This window comes from Choloepus didactylus, chromosome 5 (genome assembly GCF_015220235.1).
Source record: "Choloepus didactylus isolate mChoDid1 chromosome 5, mChoDid1.pri, whole genome shotgun sequence".
In the NCBI taxonomy this organism is placed as follows: Eukaryota; Metazoa; Chordata; class Mammalia; order Pilosa; family Megalonychidae; genus Choloepus; species Choloepus didactylus.
In genome coordinates this window covers 27869709-27887449 of record NC_051311.1, presented here as the reverse complement: position 1 = coordinate 27887449, position 17741 = coordinate 27869709, and the positions used below count along the sequence as shown (strand labels likewise).

Sequence of the window (17741 nt, the reverse complement as noted above, 5' to 3'; positions counted from 1 at the left end):
TATTTGACTTTTTCATCCATTTTTTAAAATACACCCTGAGGTTAAACTTAAATGAGATAAGTTTTAGAAACCAGAAATATGAACATGAAAGTTTTATTTGGCGATTTAGATTTCTGCTTTTACTCATATAATTTAAGAGGATGTAAAAAAATTCTTAATATATATTTACTAACTTTAGGATGTAAAAAAATTCTTAATATATATACTAACTTCGTTTGTGGTATTTATATATTCTATGTTAATTTATTTCCAAATGATATATTTTGTTGCCATTTATTACAGTCACTGGTTAACTATCAGCATGTGAATTACTCACAAAAATTTTTTGATATTAGCCTGGTTCCTCAAACTCACACAGATTACCTCGAATTTGGGTTTCAATATAAACAAATTGGGTTGTGTTTAATGAACTCACATATGTTTTAAGTCGGCTTTGTTTGGTTTAAATATAATTATGAAAGCAAATCAGTCATGTGTTTAAAAAGTCATCTAAAATATTGCAGAGCCAAAAATGTAATCTCTGGATTCCTCCCAGTTGGGCTTACTGACATCCCACCAGTCCTTCGTGTAGTTCCCTCCACTTAATTTCTTTCAAATTGTTTTTTTCTCCATTGTAGCCCTTATCACTTTATGCCATGTGTTGCAAATCTTTTTATAACTATGATTTTTCCCCGTACATAACTATACATTCTTTAATGGAAAGCCTCCAGTGTAGCTGATGTCAAAATTTTCCTCTCATACTCCTAATAGTGCCTTCCCTAGAGGTGTGTGTAATAAATGTTCATTCAGAAACTTATTCCACAAACTCTATTAAGTATATTCTATGTGCTAGGCTTTGTGCTGTGCACAAGGGATAAAATTTCTTCCCTCACGGACCCCATCTAAGGAATTGGTGGTGATAAAGTAGTGTACTAAGTGCTGTGTTGGAGGTAGACATAGGGCACTGTGGCAGCTCAAAGGAAGAGACAGGTTGGGGAGGTATGGGGTGAAATGGTGACTTGCTGGAGATGCAATGATTAAGCTTGGACATTGGAATATAGGAGTTAGATAAGGAAGCATCTTCCAGTCAGAGGGAACAGTTTTTATGAAGGCCTCAAGACATTAAAATGCATGATGCATTTGGGAAACTGCCAGCAGGTTTATTGTCTAGAGATAAGGATCGAGTCAGTGGTCAAACTCTAAAAGTCCCACTTGCTGTGCTAAAGATTTTATATGCTATGTTGAAAGTGATAAAGAGCCATGAAAAGATTTTAATCCAAGGAGTGATATGCCTTATTTTAAATTTAGAATGATCAACTTGGCAACAGTGTAAGTTTGGAACATAGAAAAGGAAACTGGAGTTAGGGAGACCAGTTATGAAGCTATTGTAGGACTCCATATGAAAAATAAAAGTCTAAGGCAGTAGGAGTGGATAAGAGAGAAGGATATAAACTAAAGGGGTAGAACTGAAATAACCTGCTGACTAGTTTATTATAGGGATGATAGAGAGGGAGGAGGCCAGGATGGCCCTCCCCTGTGACCCATCTAAGTGTCTGGTTCATTGCTGGGTTCCATTCACAGGATTGGAACATAAGAGGAAGAAGAAATTTCTGGAAGGAAGGCTGGGATCAAGTAAAATATGGTTCATTTTATGGTGGGCTTAGTTTGAAGTTGCTCATAGGGATGTCCAGGTGGCAGTTGGCCCTGCAGTTAGGATCTCAGCTGGAGGCACAGATTTTGGAGTCATCAGCTTACCAGTGGTACTTGGAGTTGTGAATGTGAGAAGAGAACCAAAGATGTACATCCGGGATCTTACTTTTCAAGACAGATGAAGGAAGAGGAGCTTGGAAAGGATACAGAGAAAGTGTGGCCAGATTCTTGACTTTTGACTATGGCAACATGGCAGAAGAAGCTAACATAGACCCCTTTCTGTTAGAAATGCATATACTGTATAAGTAAAAAACAACAATAAAACTAAAAATGGTTTTAAAAAAGAAAGGAAGGAAAATATCTAAGTGCTAAAAATGAGGAAACTTAAAGTCAGAGTGGTAAGTTTTTGAGCAAGTTGTTGTGATAGCCTGAAGGCTGGGGTTATTAGACTCAGGTATAGGCCTTAGTGAGTATTCTTGTGGCCTTAGTCCCCATGCAGGAGCAGATGATGCACTGTGCTTGCTCAAGGCAGGGAGCTAGAACTGTGACTCCTGCACAGGACTCTGTGCACCCCTAGCCCAGAGAAGCCAAGGATGTTTGGGAGAACTTGAAATCCCAAGTTCTTGATGTGGTGTGAGAATCTGCAAACTGAGAAGTTAACATTAAAGTCCCAAATCAGTGAACCCCTTCAGCAGGTTCACTTCAAAAGTAAAACTGCTTGGTAGGGTAGAAATACTTTCACAAGTTAGGGTGCACAGGGTTCCAATAGGAAAACAACCCAGGCTAAAGAAAAGTTCATGAACAAAAATGACAAAAAATACAAGCATAAAGAAGCAACCCACCATGGTCAACAAATAGGATTAGCATACCAAAAACTTGAGATAATTATACAATCTAAAAGACATCTCTAGAAATGGAACTAATATCTCTGTAATTTAAAACTTAGTGAATAGACAAAGCTGAAGAAAGGATTGGTGACCAGGAGGATAGACTTGAAGAAATTATCAAGATTGCATTATTAGAGGAAAAGAAATAGTAAACAAAGAGAGGTTAAGAATCAAAGAGGAAATATGACATGCCTACTATACATCTAATGGTCAATTACACACCTAATGGCATATAATAAGTGCTAAATAAGTGTTAAATATCATTCTCCTTAAGGTTTCAAAATAACTGTGTGTTCATCTTACTTTTGTTTTTATCAGTCTTTCCCATAAAGGTAATGCATATTGGGGAACTGCACAAACATTGAATGTTAAGTTTCTGCCTTCAGATCCTAATCATTTTATTGTTGGCACAGACATGGTATGTAGTATTTTACAATTTCATTTTATAACTCATTCTTTTACTTCCCTAGAGTTGTCTGATAAGTATCTTCATTAAAGATTAATTTTCTATTTGCTTTTATTATAATGCTGTTTAAATTATTTCAAGAATAGTAGCTTTATCTAACATTATACCTAGTATTTTTCTTTTCTTTAGTCACCGTTTGTCTTCTTATTACTAGGGTCTTATAAGTCATGGTGCGAGGCAAGATTTGAGAGTATCTCCCAAATTGTTCAAACCCCAGCAACATGATGTAAGACCAGTAAAAGTTAATGTGCTTGATTTTTCACCATTTGGAGAACCAATATTCTTGGTAAGGAAAGTCCATTTTTTAAAGCACTAATTCTTTTTAATGGTATTATTTGCAGTGATCCATTGGAAAATTTAAAAAAATTCATCATTTATTAGACCATAAATTGCAAACCACTTAGAAATTAACAGAAAAAAAATCAAATATCAAAATCTACAATATAGCCAAAGATTTCCTTTAGTGAAGAATCATTGCCATATGTTCTTTTATTACTTAACAAAACATAATACAGATCATTGAACAAAGTATTTAACCCACAGAGAAAGTCCAAGAATGGCTATTGGGTGTATTAAGACCTCTAGCTCTACACTGAGCTAGAACGAAGATGTTTTAGGGAACTTGCTTCCCTGGATGTGCGTTCCTTACTGTCTTCCCCTTTTAGGGCATGGTATGCTATCACACTGGTTCACCTCAAATCCAGTTGTTGTATTTTTCTAGCTTATGGATTTTTAGAGCAGGAAGCGTCTTATTTAAAGACTGACATGTTGTGATATCAAGAAGGAATATTATTCATATTATTCCAGTAATGTGTGTGCTGCTTTTAAAAGGAGCTAGTATCCTTACCTGAAGTAAGGATATTGGAGGATTCAATTCAGGAAATCCATTTAGGAGGGCCTAGGAGTGGTTCTGAGGTCAGTTTTTGGGTTGGTTGAGGTAAGAGAGGAGAGAAGGGAAAATATTTTAAAATTTTATACAATGGTTAAATTTAATAATTCACTGATCAAGGCATCCTGTTGCAACTCAGATGTCACCTCTCTACAGTCTTCACAAATTTCCCCATACTTCAGGTTAAGAGAAAAGATTGTTCTTTATTTCTGCTCCCATGCTCTTTTATTCATACTTCTTATACAGCATTTATGACATTGTATTATAAATCATTTTTATATGGCAGCACCTCTACTGATTATTGAGGATAGAGATGGTGTTTTATGCATCTGTGTATTTCCCAAAGTCCAGAGTTCAGCTGTTCAGTAAAGAGGCCATTAGCCACATGTGACTATTGAGCACTTGAAATGAGGCTAGTCTGAACTGAGATGCTGTAAGTGTAAAATACACATTGGATTTTGAGGAATTGGTATGAATAAAAGAATGCAGTAATCTCATTAAAAACTTTAGCCTTTTATTGGTCATGTGTTAAAATATTTGGATGTATTTGAAATAAAGAAAATATGTTATTAAAATTAATTTTGTTTCCCTTTGTTTTTTAATGGGAACTCTAGAAAAATTTAAATTACAATGTGGTTTGCATTTGTGGTTTATATTATATTTCTGTTGTACAGTAATGGCTACAGTGATTAGGATATGCAAGTTATCAGTAAATATTTTATTTTGCAAAAGACGTTATAAAATAACAAAAATGTTCTCCAAAAGGAACATTTCATATCCCCAGAGTCTAGAAATCTTCCTTGTGTGTCGAATAGTAGTGATGCCTCCAGGGAAACTCTGGATGGGGATGGGGAGTCCCTGATACCTGGGACTACACCACAGCCACCTTCTTGAGGTAGGGCCAGTTTCTAGAATTGTTTTCCCCTCAGCCATTTAAATATCCTCCCAAATGAAAGAGTGCCGGTGCCTGAGAACATCGCTTTTGGTTTCTGTAACCAGTGTGTTTTTTCATCACTCTAGATATTGTGATCTGGCTCTTCAAAGATAGTAACCCACATTCATCTTTGATATTCGAAGGCTTGCTTGAGAACATTTTACACGTTTTACTCCTTAGTTTTCTTCAAGTAATATCTGCAGCATCAGTACAAATCATTTTACAGGACTATTGGGTGAATCTACATTTTAACCTTTGTTTTTTGATATAATTAAGATTTACAGAAAAGTTATGAGAACAGTAAAAGAATTCCCATATACTCTGCATTTAGAGCCGTCATAAGTTGCCACACCTACCACATTTGCTCCATTCTTTCCTTTCTCTCGTTCTCTCTCTTTTGTGACTATTCAAGAGGAAATTGCAAATATGACGCTCTATCCCTAGATAGTTTAGTGTCTCTTTCCTAAAATCAAGAACTCTCCTACATCGTTACACTATAGCAGTACCAGTGTTCATTTCCTGATTGTGGTGACTTACTGTAGCCTATATAAATTTTAGCGTCCATTGATGATTCTTGCCTGAATCAGTTATCATCATGATTGCCAAATGGTGGTTTTCTAATTCCATCAATTCCACTTTTATTAGTTGACTTTTTACTGTTAGGAAGAGCTTTTCCTTCTCCTTTGTGTATGTATGTCTTTATTATGTACAATATGGATTTTCACTTTATTCAGTGGATTATAATCATTTACTATCATTATTTACTTTTCTGTTCAAATAGTCCTGGTTGGCTAGTGGGAGCCCCTTTAAGCTGGCTCTTGTGTCCTTATACATCATTCTGTGCCCTTCTTTGCTTTTTGGTAATATAAGATATTTAGGCTCATTTTGTACTTTCCCACCTCCAGCCCTTGAATCAGCCATTTCTCCAAGGAGTCCTGGTTCCTGTTAGTGGAGACAGATATTTAGAAATCAAGACCTAGGCAGTAAGTTCTGCTGCTCATGGTTAGTGGGGTGACATTTCTTCTGGGCCCACTCAGTGGACAGAGCTTGGAAATGGACACACATACACATACATCTATATCTATTTTTATCTGTATCTGTATATTTCAAATCCAGTGTTCACACTCATATCTCTAATTCCAACCTAACACTACCAGGTTCATTTTGTCCTTCCCCTTTCTATATGTGTAACTCCTTTCTTGGATAATGGAAACCAGGCCCCCATTATTCACAATATGTTTATTTTCTCAATCCTAGAATACAGGAAAACTCTCAAAATTGCTAATCTGTACCTCTATGAAAAGAAATCTGCTAAGCAGAGTTCAATATTTAGAGATTTTGCTTTCATAGCCTGAAGGCATATAGTTTAAATATTGTGTTCAAAAATTACTTGTATTACTTCTCTCCACCCTCTCCCCTTCTGTATGGTTATGTTATTCCTTTGATACAGTTTTGTTATCTTGTGGATTTTACTTTCATTTACTCCTATTCTTATTGATTTTATTTTCTTTCTTAAATATGTGAAAGATTGAGTAAAAAGAAATTAAGCATCTCTTTCTAAGCTAGAATTTTGTCTTTTACTGAACTAAGTTCTGTTTTTTGAAAACTTCAATTCAAGGGGAATATATAACATTATTAATACAAATGTCTAACAGTTTTAAGAAGGTGGCTATTTACTTCATGAGTCAACCTTAACAGTCTGTGCCTGAATCAACAATATCCTACTTTGTTAAAGTTTTGGTTTGCTAAAGCTGCCAAAATGCAGTATACAAGAAATGGGTTGGCTTTTAACAACGGAGGTTTATTAAGTTGCAAATTACAATTCTAAGACCATGAAAAGGCATCAACAAGAGGACGTCTCTGAAGAAAGGCTGCCGGTATCTGGGGTTCCTCTACCACGTGAGAAGGCACATGGCGACATCTGCTGGTCCTTCTCTCCTAGATTCTGGTTTCAATGACTCTCTCTCAGCTCCTGTGGGTCCTTCTTCCCTCTCTGGGTGTTTCTCTCTCAACTCTCTCTCCAAATGTCTCTGCCTTTATCCTCTCATAAAGGACTCAAGTGAAGGATTAAGACCTACCTTGAATAGGGTGGGTCATATCCCAATTGAAATAACCAAACTAAAAGGACCCACCCATATTAGGTCTCCACCCACAGGGATGGATTAAAAGAACATGACATTTTTCTGGGGTACTTAACAGCTCCAAACCAGCATAGTTAAAAATATTTGCCTATTTATATATTAACTGAATTGATTAGTTATTAAGTATTTTGGGGGGGGGGGGATAGATGCAAGGTATATCAGAATCTCCAAGGCATGCACTCATGTTTGTACTTTGTGAGGACAGATTTAATTTTATAATGTAATTTTATGTTTGGAAAACAGAAATAAGCCAGATGTTTTGCTATACAAACTAAAGAAAGCTAATGCTTCATAAGAAATCTCCCTCGCTGCAGGGATAGTGTTTAAAAAAGAAAAAGGAAAAAGGAAATAACAATTTTCTCCCTTCCTACTCCTCCCATCCCGTCCCCTCCTTATCTCTCTTCTCTCTCTCCCTTCCTTCTTTCCTTCCTTTGTTTCCTTCTTCTGTGTTGTAGGCTGGCTGTTCAGATGGAAGCATTAGGTTACATCAGCTGACTTCTGAGTACCCTCTTATGCAATGGAATAACAGCACTGATGGCCAAGCTGTTACTGGCTTACAGTGGTCATTAACAAGACCTGCTGTGTTTTTGGTCCAGGATGACACATCCAGTATTTACATTTGGGACCTCCTGGAAAATGATTTGGGACCTGTAGCCAAACAACCCATCTCTCCAGACAAGTAAGTCTGATGAAATTCATGAGTTGTGATAGGTAATTTTTTGCAGAAGCATTGATGGTCTCCTTTCTTATTTGATTTATCCATAAAGTTGCTAGACCATATTAAATTGAAGTGGAGTCTGATCATCTTGTATGTGGTATGATGATGCATTATCTCATTGAATAATAATACTAGAATTTTGATTTGGATAAAGGAATCTGACTTATTACTTCAGAAAAGAAAATTCAGAGTTAAAAATAAATCAAATACAGCTTTAGAAGATTCACAGGTAGATTTAGTCATTCAGTGAGTATACGGCTATAATAAATTTCTATTTCAGTGTTGATATCATATAATTACTATCATACCACACAGAGTCATTAGGGTTCCTTTTCTTTCTATACACTTTTTCATGTATAGTTAGCAGCTCTAGGGTTTATTCATTTAACATTCTTAATTTTTTAATCTTTTCTTTATATTACTATAGAAATGTGAGTTGCTTTTTTTCATTTGACTTTGTGAATAATAGGGAAGAAAATTATTGATTCTGGAACACCAATCAATAAGGATGCTTAAAAGACTTATTCTTACAAATACTCTAAGATTAAGTTTATTTACAAGGTCATTTTTAATTGATTAATTACCAAAAGATTTAGTGCAGCAATGGATTCTACAGCCAAGATAAAGTTTTCCTATGGATCAGGCCAGGAGCCAGATTGATTAGGTGGTGGAGTAGACTGGCAGCAATTAGCATAAAGAAGGAGGAGGAGGCGCTGGCACATGGTAGGAATGAGGCCTCAGGGGAAGGTGTTCTTGAAAGAAGTCCAAGTCAATTCCTTCCCTGGGGAGGCAGTTAGAAAAGGGGTGGCCTAGTGGGGAACAAGACACAAAACGTCCCTCTGCTTCTGAAGAGCCTCTGTTTTCTTTTCCTGTTTTGGAGCGTGCTTGTAGAAGAGAAAACCAGGTTTCCATGGTCCGATGATTTATTCTCGCTTTCCTGAGAGACCTGGAAGCGACATCTTGGTTGTTTTCCTGAGGTTGCTGCTGCAGTACTCTGACGGATCCCAGAAAAGGACTGTAGGCTTTAAATAGCACCACAGTGCCAGGAAAGAGGAGCAGAAGCTTGACCCGTGCCTGAACTATGTAAAGCTATTGCAGAGCTGAACCACTGTTTTTTTTCTGAGATTACCAGGGCCCGTTACAAGTTTGAGGAACCTTTGTAAGAGGTATCCCATCGTGAGATAGCACAATGCAGTCACTGAGTTCTTTTTTTCTCCTTTTTTCTTTTGGACTGATACCACTCAAGGGCTCATGGCAATCAGTTAGTTCTTCCTCTGTTGCACTAATGGCATGAAGTGTTGCCACAGTTTCAGTTAGGGAAATGAGAATAATGTTCCTTTGGCAAGGTAACCTGTGCTGTGAACCAGTGGGAAAGGCAACTGGGAATTTTTGCTTGCAGGAATAAAGTCAGATGCTTATTATCTCCCCAGGTAGTATTGGAAAGTTACAAGAGTGATTGGAAATTGAAAGCATTGATGGCTGTCTTAGGAGTGTAGGTAGTTGTCCTTCTGAATTATCATATTCATTCAATATTATCCTGGACTCTTATTTCTAATATAACTAAATCAGAAAGTGAATGCATATTCATTTATGTGATAAGTCATGTTCATTTAATGTAGATGCAAAATTTAAGTGAAGATTAACATCGATTTAAAATTAACACTTTGTGGTTATTCTGGTTTGCTAATGCTACTGTTACACAAAACCAGAAATGGATTGGCTTTTCTAAGGGGTTTTACTTGGTTATGAATTAATAGTCCTAAGGTGATAAAAGTGTCCAAACAAAGGCATTAACAATAGGGTACCTTCGCTGAAGGATGGCCTATGACGTCTGGAAAACTTCTGTTAGCTCTGAGGGCACGTTGCTGGTGTCTGCTTGCTCCAGGGTTCTGGTTTCAAAATGGCTTTCTCTCTAGGTGGCTGGGGGTGTTCTCTTAGTTTCTCCCAGGCAAACTGTGGGCTAGCAAAAGTCCGCTTTCAATGGCCATCTCCAAAATGTCCCCCTTGGCTGCAGCGCTAAGTTCCTTCTGTTTGTCAGCTCTTTTATATGGCTTCAGTGATTTAATTAAGACCCACCCTGAATGGGTGTGGTAACACCTTCATGGAAATTATCCAATCAAAGGTCTTGCCCACAGTTGATTGAATCACATCTCCATGGAAACAATCAAAAGGTTCCAACCTAATCAACACTAATACATCTGCCCCCACAAAATTTCAGTAAGGAACATGGCATTTTGGGGGACAAAATACATCCAAACTGGCACATATATATAAACTTTTTGTGAGCATCTTAGTTATGTTCATTTGCCAGTGTTATAAGTCCATTATACTTCTGAGTGATATACACACTATTCCTTCTAGTTGTTAAAAAAAGATAATAAATTGGAATTAATAAAACATAGGATTACACATTAAAGTGATTCCTTTGTTCCAGCCTCTCCAATGGCTCCCCATCTCAAAGTAAAAACCAGCCCCTATGATGGTCTTTATATTGTTTAATATGAAATTCATTACTGTGAATTTAAGACATGTAATTTGCTATCTTGAGTGTTTTATTTCCTTTAAAGTAAAAATATTTATGAAAGCTCTCATTATGAAAGATTCTCTGCTGACTTCGGTTTGCCTAGTCACATATTTTTTTCCTTGAGATTTTAAATTTCTTGGCAATAAATTCTATTACCTCGTAGGTTTGTAATAACCTCTGGACTTGGGAGGAAGGGAGACTACTCAGCTATAATCCCATATCCCTTTTGTAAAGGAAAGAGCAGGTTAAAAAAAAGATTAAAGACAGATAACAATTTGATTGAATATTAGGGATAAACTGATCAGATCTGAAAAAAAATTAAGAATTGCCTTTATTTTGTTCAAGTACTAGATATACTTACATTATTCTAATTATTGAAAAAGTACCACATCAAATCCAGACTGTGATCCATATATAGGCATAATGCATACACAGTTTATTAATCCAAAAAGTTTCTTTGTAGTCAGTTAACAAATAAAACAAATATTTATTGAGCACCTGCTGTCTGCTTGGCATTGTTCTTGGCATTAGGGACATGGTATTGAACCCATCAGAAAAAAATTCTTCCCTGGTGGGGTTTACTTTCTTCATAGGGTAATATGGGTAACAGATTAAATAAGGAAGTCATATATATGTTGGAATATATGCTATGGAAAAAACCAAAATAGGTAAGAAGAGTAAATGTTGAAAGTGGGGGTTTGGAGTTGTAGAAAGGGCTGTCAAGGCAGGTGTGAATGATGAATGACCAGGTGACTTGGGCAGAGACCTTGTGGGGATGAGGGGTTTAGCCATGCTAATGTGCAGGGATATCAGGAATCTGCACCCCAGCAGACAGTGCAACAAGTGTCAAGTCCTGGGATGGAAGTGTGCCTGGGGTGTTTTAAAGATCAGCAAGGAGCTTGTGTGGCTGGAGCAGAGTGAGGAAGGGGAGGACTAAGACACGAGGTCAGGTGGTATCGGGCCTTGTTGGCCATTGTAGCAAGTCATTTTTACTTTGAGGGAGATGAGCCACTGGAGGATTTTTTAAATTATTTTTCTTTTTACTTTTTTTTCCACTGGAGGATTTTGAGCCAAGGAATGACAAGCTCTGTTTTGCTTTTTTTTTTTTTTTTAGGATGACTGGCTCGTAATTCAGAATATATTTACCTATGTCAGCTAGTTCAGTACCCTTCAGTAGTTCAACTTCAATCTTATTAGTATTCCTGAAACTAATACACCTTGGGGATTAAGAACTATATTGTTTATTGAGAACTATAACCTCAGCCTCTAAGAAACCAATAATTCTTCTGCTAGAGGAGAGGAAGGGTTTCTCCCATCCCACCCAATCCTCCCACTTCCCTGGCAAAGGTGGGTGATATGGAATCACCAGCAGTGATGAACAGATACCACTAGTCCTGCTGATTGCATGCAAGGAACATTTGTTTAATGGCTGCTCCTATCTCAGGAGCTTCCCGGAAGATGACGGCTGTGCTGAAGCCAGGTCTAGCTGGGGAAGAGCTTTTCAGGCAAAGAGAGCAGCATGTGTTCCTATCTCTTCATAATAAGAAAAGCCTCCTGAAATGTTCTGATAACGTTATATTTTTCCTTAAGCACCCGCTGCCTCAGATGTTAACAATGGAGTTCAAGTTAAAGAAGTTATTTAGAAGGTGCTGGGTTATTTTTCTCTAGCTATGAAGAAAAACAGAATAAGAAGAAAATCAAATTTAAAAGGAAGGAGTTTATGCTAGATGCAAGGAAAAATTGACCACATTTAGAATTAAGGTAAAATTGGTATAACCGCTAAGAATCGCTTTCCATGTGGTCTTGAAGCAAGTTAGATAGCAGTATGCTTGGAGAATGGGCTCAAGGAGCTCTGGAGTTCCTTTGTGACCAAAACTGCAGTTGTTTGCAATGTGTATGGCAATTGGATATTGAATCCAAACTTTGGTTTTTATTTCCTGCCCTCTTCACTTAGATTCTGTCCAAGTGAATCTGAAGAACATTTTTTAAAAATTGACTAGTGATAGTGTAACTAGTGTTTATTCTTCTATTTTAAATGATACTTTTATCCTAGGCATGTTTTATCTACATTTTATTCATCTGCCCACACCAAGCTCAGTTTCACAGTCCTGTGAATGTTTATCATCCTTTACTAATCTTTTGAAGTTTGTGGTAAACTTTACTTATATTTTTACCTCAGTAACCAAAAGCTGTATTAAAATATTAAGTAGTTAGTGAAAATCCTAACTATGTATAATCTTTCCTGATTTGCTCCTTTTGTTGTCTAAGGAGGGCTTAATTCTCACATTCCCTCCTTTTCCCAAATAAAACTATAACTTTTCCGCAGCAAGTGGGCCCACAGGGAAGTAATAGGGCAAATATGGGCAAGTATTGGTTAAATGAACTGCTTCGGAGGAACTTGTTCAGCTTAAATTGCTCTAAATTCACAGGATAGATCAGTTTCCTAGATGAAGCTTTGGCCCAGCACGCGCCTGGCTGGTGTGTGTGCCGGACTTTTCTGTCACCCCCTTCCCTTCTGCACTATCCACCTCCTGTCACTTCTGTCCAAGTTCATGCTTTCCCAGGTCCCTCGCAAGGTGTGCTGCTTTCATGTCACCACCTGTCTGGTAGTGGGTTGTAGGGTATTTCGATGGTAGGAACAGAGTCTTCAATTATGGAAAATTGTCAGCTTTTAAAATTCACACAGGCAGTCAGCCTCTTCTGGGGCTGTGACAGAGGTGGCTCTCCACCGCTCATGGTGACTGGCTTCTCCAACTGCCTTCCCCCACAAGGGTGCTCACCACCTCTCCTGCTCTCTGGCAAAGGTTCCACTAAAAGTGACCAAATGTCCATTCAGTGCCTGGCACTAGCTACCCTAAATCATTTCGAATAAGACACGGGGGAAAAGAGGTTTGCACTGAGGTAGGTGTTAGGCTTAAATGTGGTTTCTGCCTTCCTGCTGCTGATAATTATACTGATATTCCCAAAGCCATGTGATAAATGCTGGGAGAGAGATTCCCAGGATGCTATGGGAATACTGATGAGGGGTCCCTGACCCAAATTAGGAATAGGCAAGGGATCATGGAAGCCTTCTGGGGGTGGTGTCATACTAAGGTGAATCTTAAAGAATAAATGGAAGTTAAGCAGACAAAGAAGGGTAGAAAGGGTGTTCTGAGAAGAAAGGACAGGGTGTAAAAGGCATGGCAGTGAGGGAAAGCATGGCCAGTTCAGAAACTGTAGGACCTTTGCTGAGGTTGAAATGAAAGTGGAAGAATTAGGATGTGGAGAGGTGTTGGGGCCAAGCCATGAAGGACTTGTTTGCCATATGAAAAAAATCTGAATATTTTCCTATTAGCAATAGGAAGCCATCTAAATAATTTAAGTAGGAGGAAGTGAAACTTGGATGTGCATTTTTTGAAAGTCTCTGTCAGCAGTGTTGAGGGGTAAGATTAGAGACAAGGAGACTGGTTAAGAAACTGTTGCAGTAACTAGTGAGAAGAGATGAGGGCCTGAACTAGGGTAAAAGCAGTCTGGAGGGAAAGACACTTGGGAGGTGGCATTGACTAGACATGGCAATTGATGAAATGTAGAGGGTAAGATACAAGAACGGATCAAGGACAACTCCAGGTTTCTCACTTGGCTACTTGAGTGGATGGATTGGAGTTGCCTTTCACCAGGAGGAAAGAAACAGGAGAATGAGACCATTTATAGGGGAAGGGGAAGGTTTGAGGTACCTGTTGTGTTTCCAAGTGGAAAAGTGTAACAGGAAGTTGAATATATAGGTCTAGCGCTCAGAGGTTAAGCCTAGACTAGAGATAAAGAGATTTGTGAGTTTTCACATTTAACTGAAGACATGGGTGTGGGTGAGCTCACAAGGGGGAGTGGAGACCTCCAAAGATGGAAAGCCAGGGACCACCAATGCTAAGGGCTGTGGGCATGGTGGCAGAGCCTGACTGACATCCTCAAAGCAGGGACCAGCTTGAAAATCCCCACAGGAAAGGTTACTTACTCTTGAACTGAGAGGAGAGAGAAAGGGGATGATGATAGAAGGTGTATGATCCTGCTGACTTCACAGAAATAACATTCCATCAGGGCTCTCTTAAGGCAATACAGCCATGTCAATTACCTTCCCAAAGTGCCCGGTCCAGTATGCCTCTTAATCAAATAAATGTTTTCAAAATGTTTTTATAGTTTTTTTTTATATATTTACTTCTGGTCTAAAATGTCATTTTGACTGTTATTAATATCATTTTAGAATTTCTCTTCCATGTAATTCCTCACTTGGAAGATAGATATTTTGAAAACTCAAAAATAATGCAAACAGAGTTCCAGGTATGTCCACTTACCCGACCTCTCTGCTTATAAACACTCTCTTGTTTGTAGGCTGTTAGCTATGACGATCATGGGTGAACCAGAAAAGAGCAACAGCAGCTTCCTTGCGCTGGTGCTGGCCAGGACTTCCGGTGACATTGACATCCAGTACCTGAAGAGGAAGTGGGCGTCTCCAGTCGAAGATGAGCAGAAGAAGCTGCGTTTGCTTTTACGGGAATCCCTGTAGAAAGAGGGAAAACTGCTTGATCATGAAACTAGAAATAACTGGGTGTTATAGAAAGGGTTAACCTTTATGTCATGACCCAGACTTAAAAGACATAATTACAGGGTGGATGATTTTACATCTGTGTGCATGTATATTTATGTAGATAGAATATGTATATTCTGTACATAATTTATTTTACAAGAATATATATGTCAGTGTTCCCACTCAGAGATAAATGAATTTTTTTGACCAGAAGCAAATGAACATTTTAGTATATACTGAACTTCAGAGGAAGTATAAATTATAGTCATGCCCAATATGCAGTTTTCTGAGAATATTTATAGTTACTTTTTAGAACAGCTTTAAAATAGTCACATTTATTACTAGATTTCAAACAGTCCACATTGAAAATGTATTTTAATAAACTATTTTCTTCGTCATGCATAACAGGAAATATATACAAATGTCTAAATTAAAGAGATTTACTCAATTGAAATGACCTCTGCCGACTGTGTTTTCTTAAAACTTTCCCTCAGCGTTTTCTTTTGGCATTATTTGAATGTCATCCATTAGCCAAGTAAGACACATTTTTGCATTATGCCTTAGGAGTCAAGATTGTCTTTATATAGAAATAATGCAAGTAAATATAGTCTCTTAAATTTAGCAACTCAATTATAATAGGAAGATAAAGACAGAAGAATTCTGGAGATGAGATCACGGAAAAGATTCCCTCTTCTGAAGCTCAGAATAGCATGTATACACACTCCTCCTCTCCCTCCATCCTCTAACCTTTCCTAGAATGTTACAGATAGTTCAGTTAATCATTTATAGACGTATGAATCTATGAGGAATAAAAGACAGGCATATTGAAATCTTCTCATTGGGTCATAGAATAGCTTCCATTTATTCAGCTTTTAGAAAGTTCCACCCATAGAACTGGGGAACTTTATAACTAAAAAGCATCTGAGAGGCCACCTGGTGCTTCATCACATCTGATGCCCTTCAAATGCACCCTACATTCTGATGTTCACCCAGCCTCTTCAAACATTCTCAGTCACAGATGCTAACTTCTCTGGGAGGCAGCTCAGGCCATTGTGAGTGCTGTGGGCAGAGATGTTTTTCTTTCTCGAATCGAATTGCCTTTCCTGCAACTTTTCCTTATTGATGAGTGTTCTGCCAGGGGGAGCAATACGAAATAAAGCTCCCATATGAGCTCTGACTTCAGATGCTTGAAGGGCCATCATCTCCTGATTCTTCTCCAGATTAAATATTCTGACTGTTCATATCACTCTTTCTCTAGGTGCCTTACCAACCAGTCTACTTTCTTTTTCAGTATTATGATTTAAAACTATAAAAAAAAAACAACCCGAAAATAAAAACCAAATAAAACCGTACATGCATGTTATAAAAACAACTCAAACAGAAAATGTATATAAAGTGAAAGTAACATTTCTTTCCCCTGCCTTCCAGTACCACTCTCTAGAGGCTTAGTATCCTGCCTTTCTGTACAGAATTTTTATAGGCATGTACAAGTGTGCTTACACATACACACACTGGTTTGTCAAGATCCCTATTAAAAACAGTAAAATAATCTAATGGTTAGTTTGTTTCTAATCTGTTAGAAAATTTCTGAAGTTTAATCCTGCCATCCATTTCATCTGCCCCCTTGTCTAAGTTCTGTGAGAACAGGAAGTTTTTTTTTTAGAACAGATTTTTATCTGTCTTGTTCACTGAATCCCAAGCACCTGCTACAGTGGCTGGTACATAAGTAGATGCTTGGCAAATCTTTGTTAAACAAATGACTGAACTTTGATTTACATTCTGTATCTTCATGAAACTCATGAGATATATCAAAAAAGGAGGTGAAGAGAATTAACGTGTCCTTAGGGAATCCGTTCCGAATCAGAATGGATTCCCTAAGAACACGTTAATTCCCTTCACTTCCTTTCTTTTTTGCTGCTTTCTTTTTTGCTCACTTGCAATCTGCTGAATAACTGTTTCTAGAATATTTAAAGATTGACATTATTTGCAGATTTTTAGCTTTCAGGTTTCAATGTATTTAAAATTACAATTAATATTCATCCCTCTTTTTTTGTTTTAAACCTCTTTTATGTTTCAGTATCCATGAATTCTCAAATATCGACAGTGGTCACATAATTTTATTCATTCATTCTTTCATTTGATTCATTTATTGCCTTGGAGGTAATTTGCTTGGGCTTAGGTCTTTGAAATTGCTCAATAAATACAAATACATACGAAGGGATCAAAGCTGTTTTGTTATGGCAGTGTCACTGAATTCCTTGAACTCTTTCTAAGTTATATGCCCCAAATCTCAGTGCTATATCATCAACAATTATTTTTAATGGTGTATCATCTGACAACTCAATTTAAGTCCCTAAATTTTTATGAAAGGAAGGATTGGAAACCACCTGACTTGCAAATAGATTCATCACACAAATGTTAAAGTCTTCACTTTCTCAACACCACAATATTTTGAATTAGTCTTTTGTTTGGTACCCAGGTGGATTTTGCACTCAGGGGAATGTGCTGTCAGAAGATCAGGATGTTGAGAGGCAGACCTTTCTTCTGTAAAAGTGAGAGGAGGGTAGTTACCAAAAGAGAAGCCTCACCACAAATACATTCTCAGATCAATTTTAGTAAAGACCACTCTCACAGTTAAGGAACTGGAAATTGATTTCTTTAAAATACTTCATGCCTGTATACCACTTAGCAAGTCATCATGTGTCAGAAAACCGCTGCCTCTGAGATAACAGAAGCAGAGGTGTTCTGTGTGTGTTAAAACATTTTGTGTTACAAGTTTATTTTGTTTGTGACCCACAAGCTGCCTATTGGTATATAAACTTTGGAAGTCATAAGTAATGCTCCCAACCCACTTCCCTGTTGTTTTCATTGATCAGATGTCACCTATTTGACAGTGTTTCTTTCCATATTGTTCATTTATTGGCCTACATAGCATCCACTTTTTACAGCATCAGAATGTTTTCTTTCCTTCTCATGGTTTTTACAGTCCTATTGA

General features: G+C 37.5%; 1 protein-coding gene across 4 annotated transcripts in view; it reads left to right on the top strand.

Annotated features, from left to right (window-relative positions):
• The window catches only part of DYNC2I1 (dynein 2 intermediate chain 1), a 117565-nt gene extending 102346 nt beyond the window's left edge, over nucleotides 1-15219 (top strand). The window contains exons 22-25 of one of the 4 annotated variants that reach the window (XM_037835708.1): nucleotides 2835-2934; nucleotides 3137-3268; nucleotides 7543-7625; nucleotides 14551-15219. In XM_037835708.1, the coding sequence (XP_037691636.1) occupies nucleotides 2835-2934; nucleotides 3137-3268; nucleotides 7543-7625; nucleotides 14551-14725 (490 nt within the window). In that variant the 3' untranslated portion in view covers nucleotides 14726-15219. Of the gene's footprint in view, nucleotides 1-2834; nucleotides 2935-3136; nucleotides 3269-7401; nucleotides 7626-14550 lie in introns of those variants that run through there. The other 3 variants (XM_037835707.1, XR_005216909.1, XR_005216908.1) reach the window with 3 other exon arrangements.
• The last annotated feature ends 2522 nt before the right edge of the window (nucleotides 15220-17741 follow it).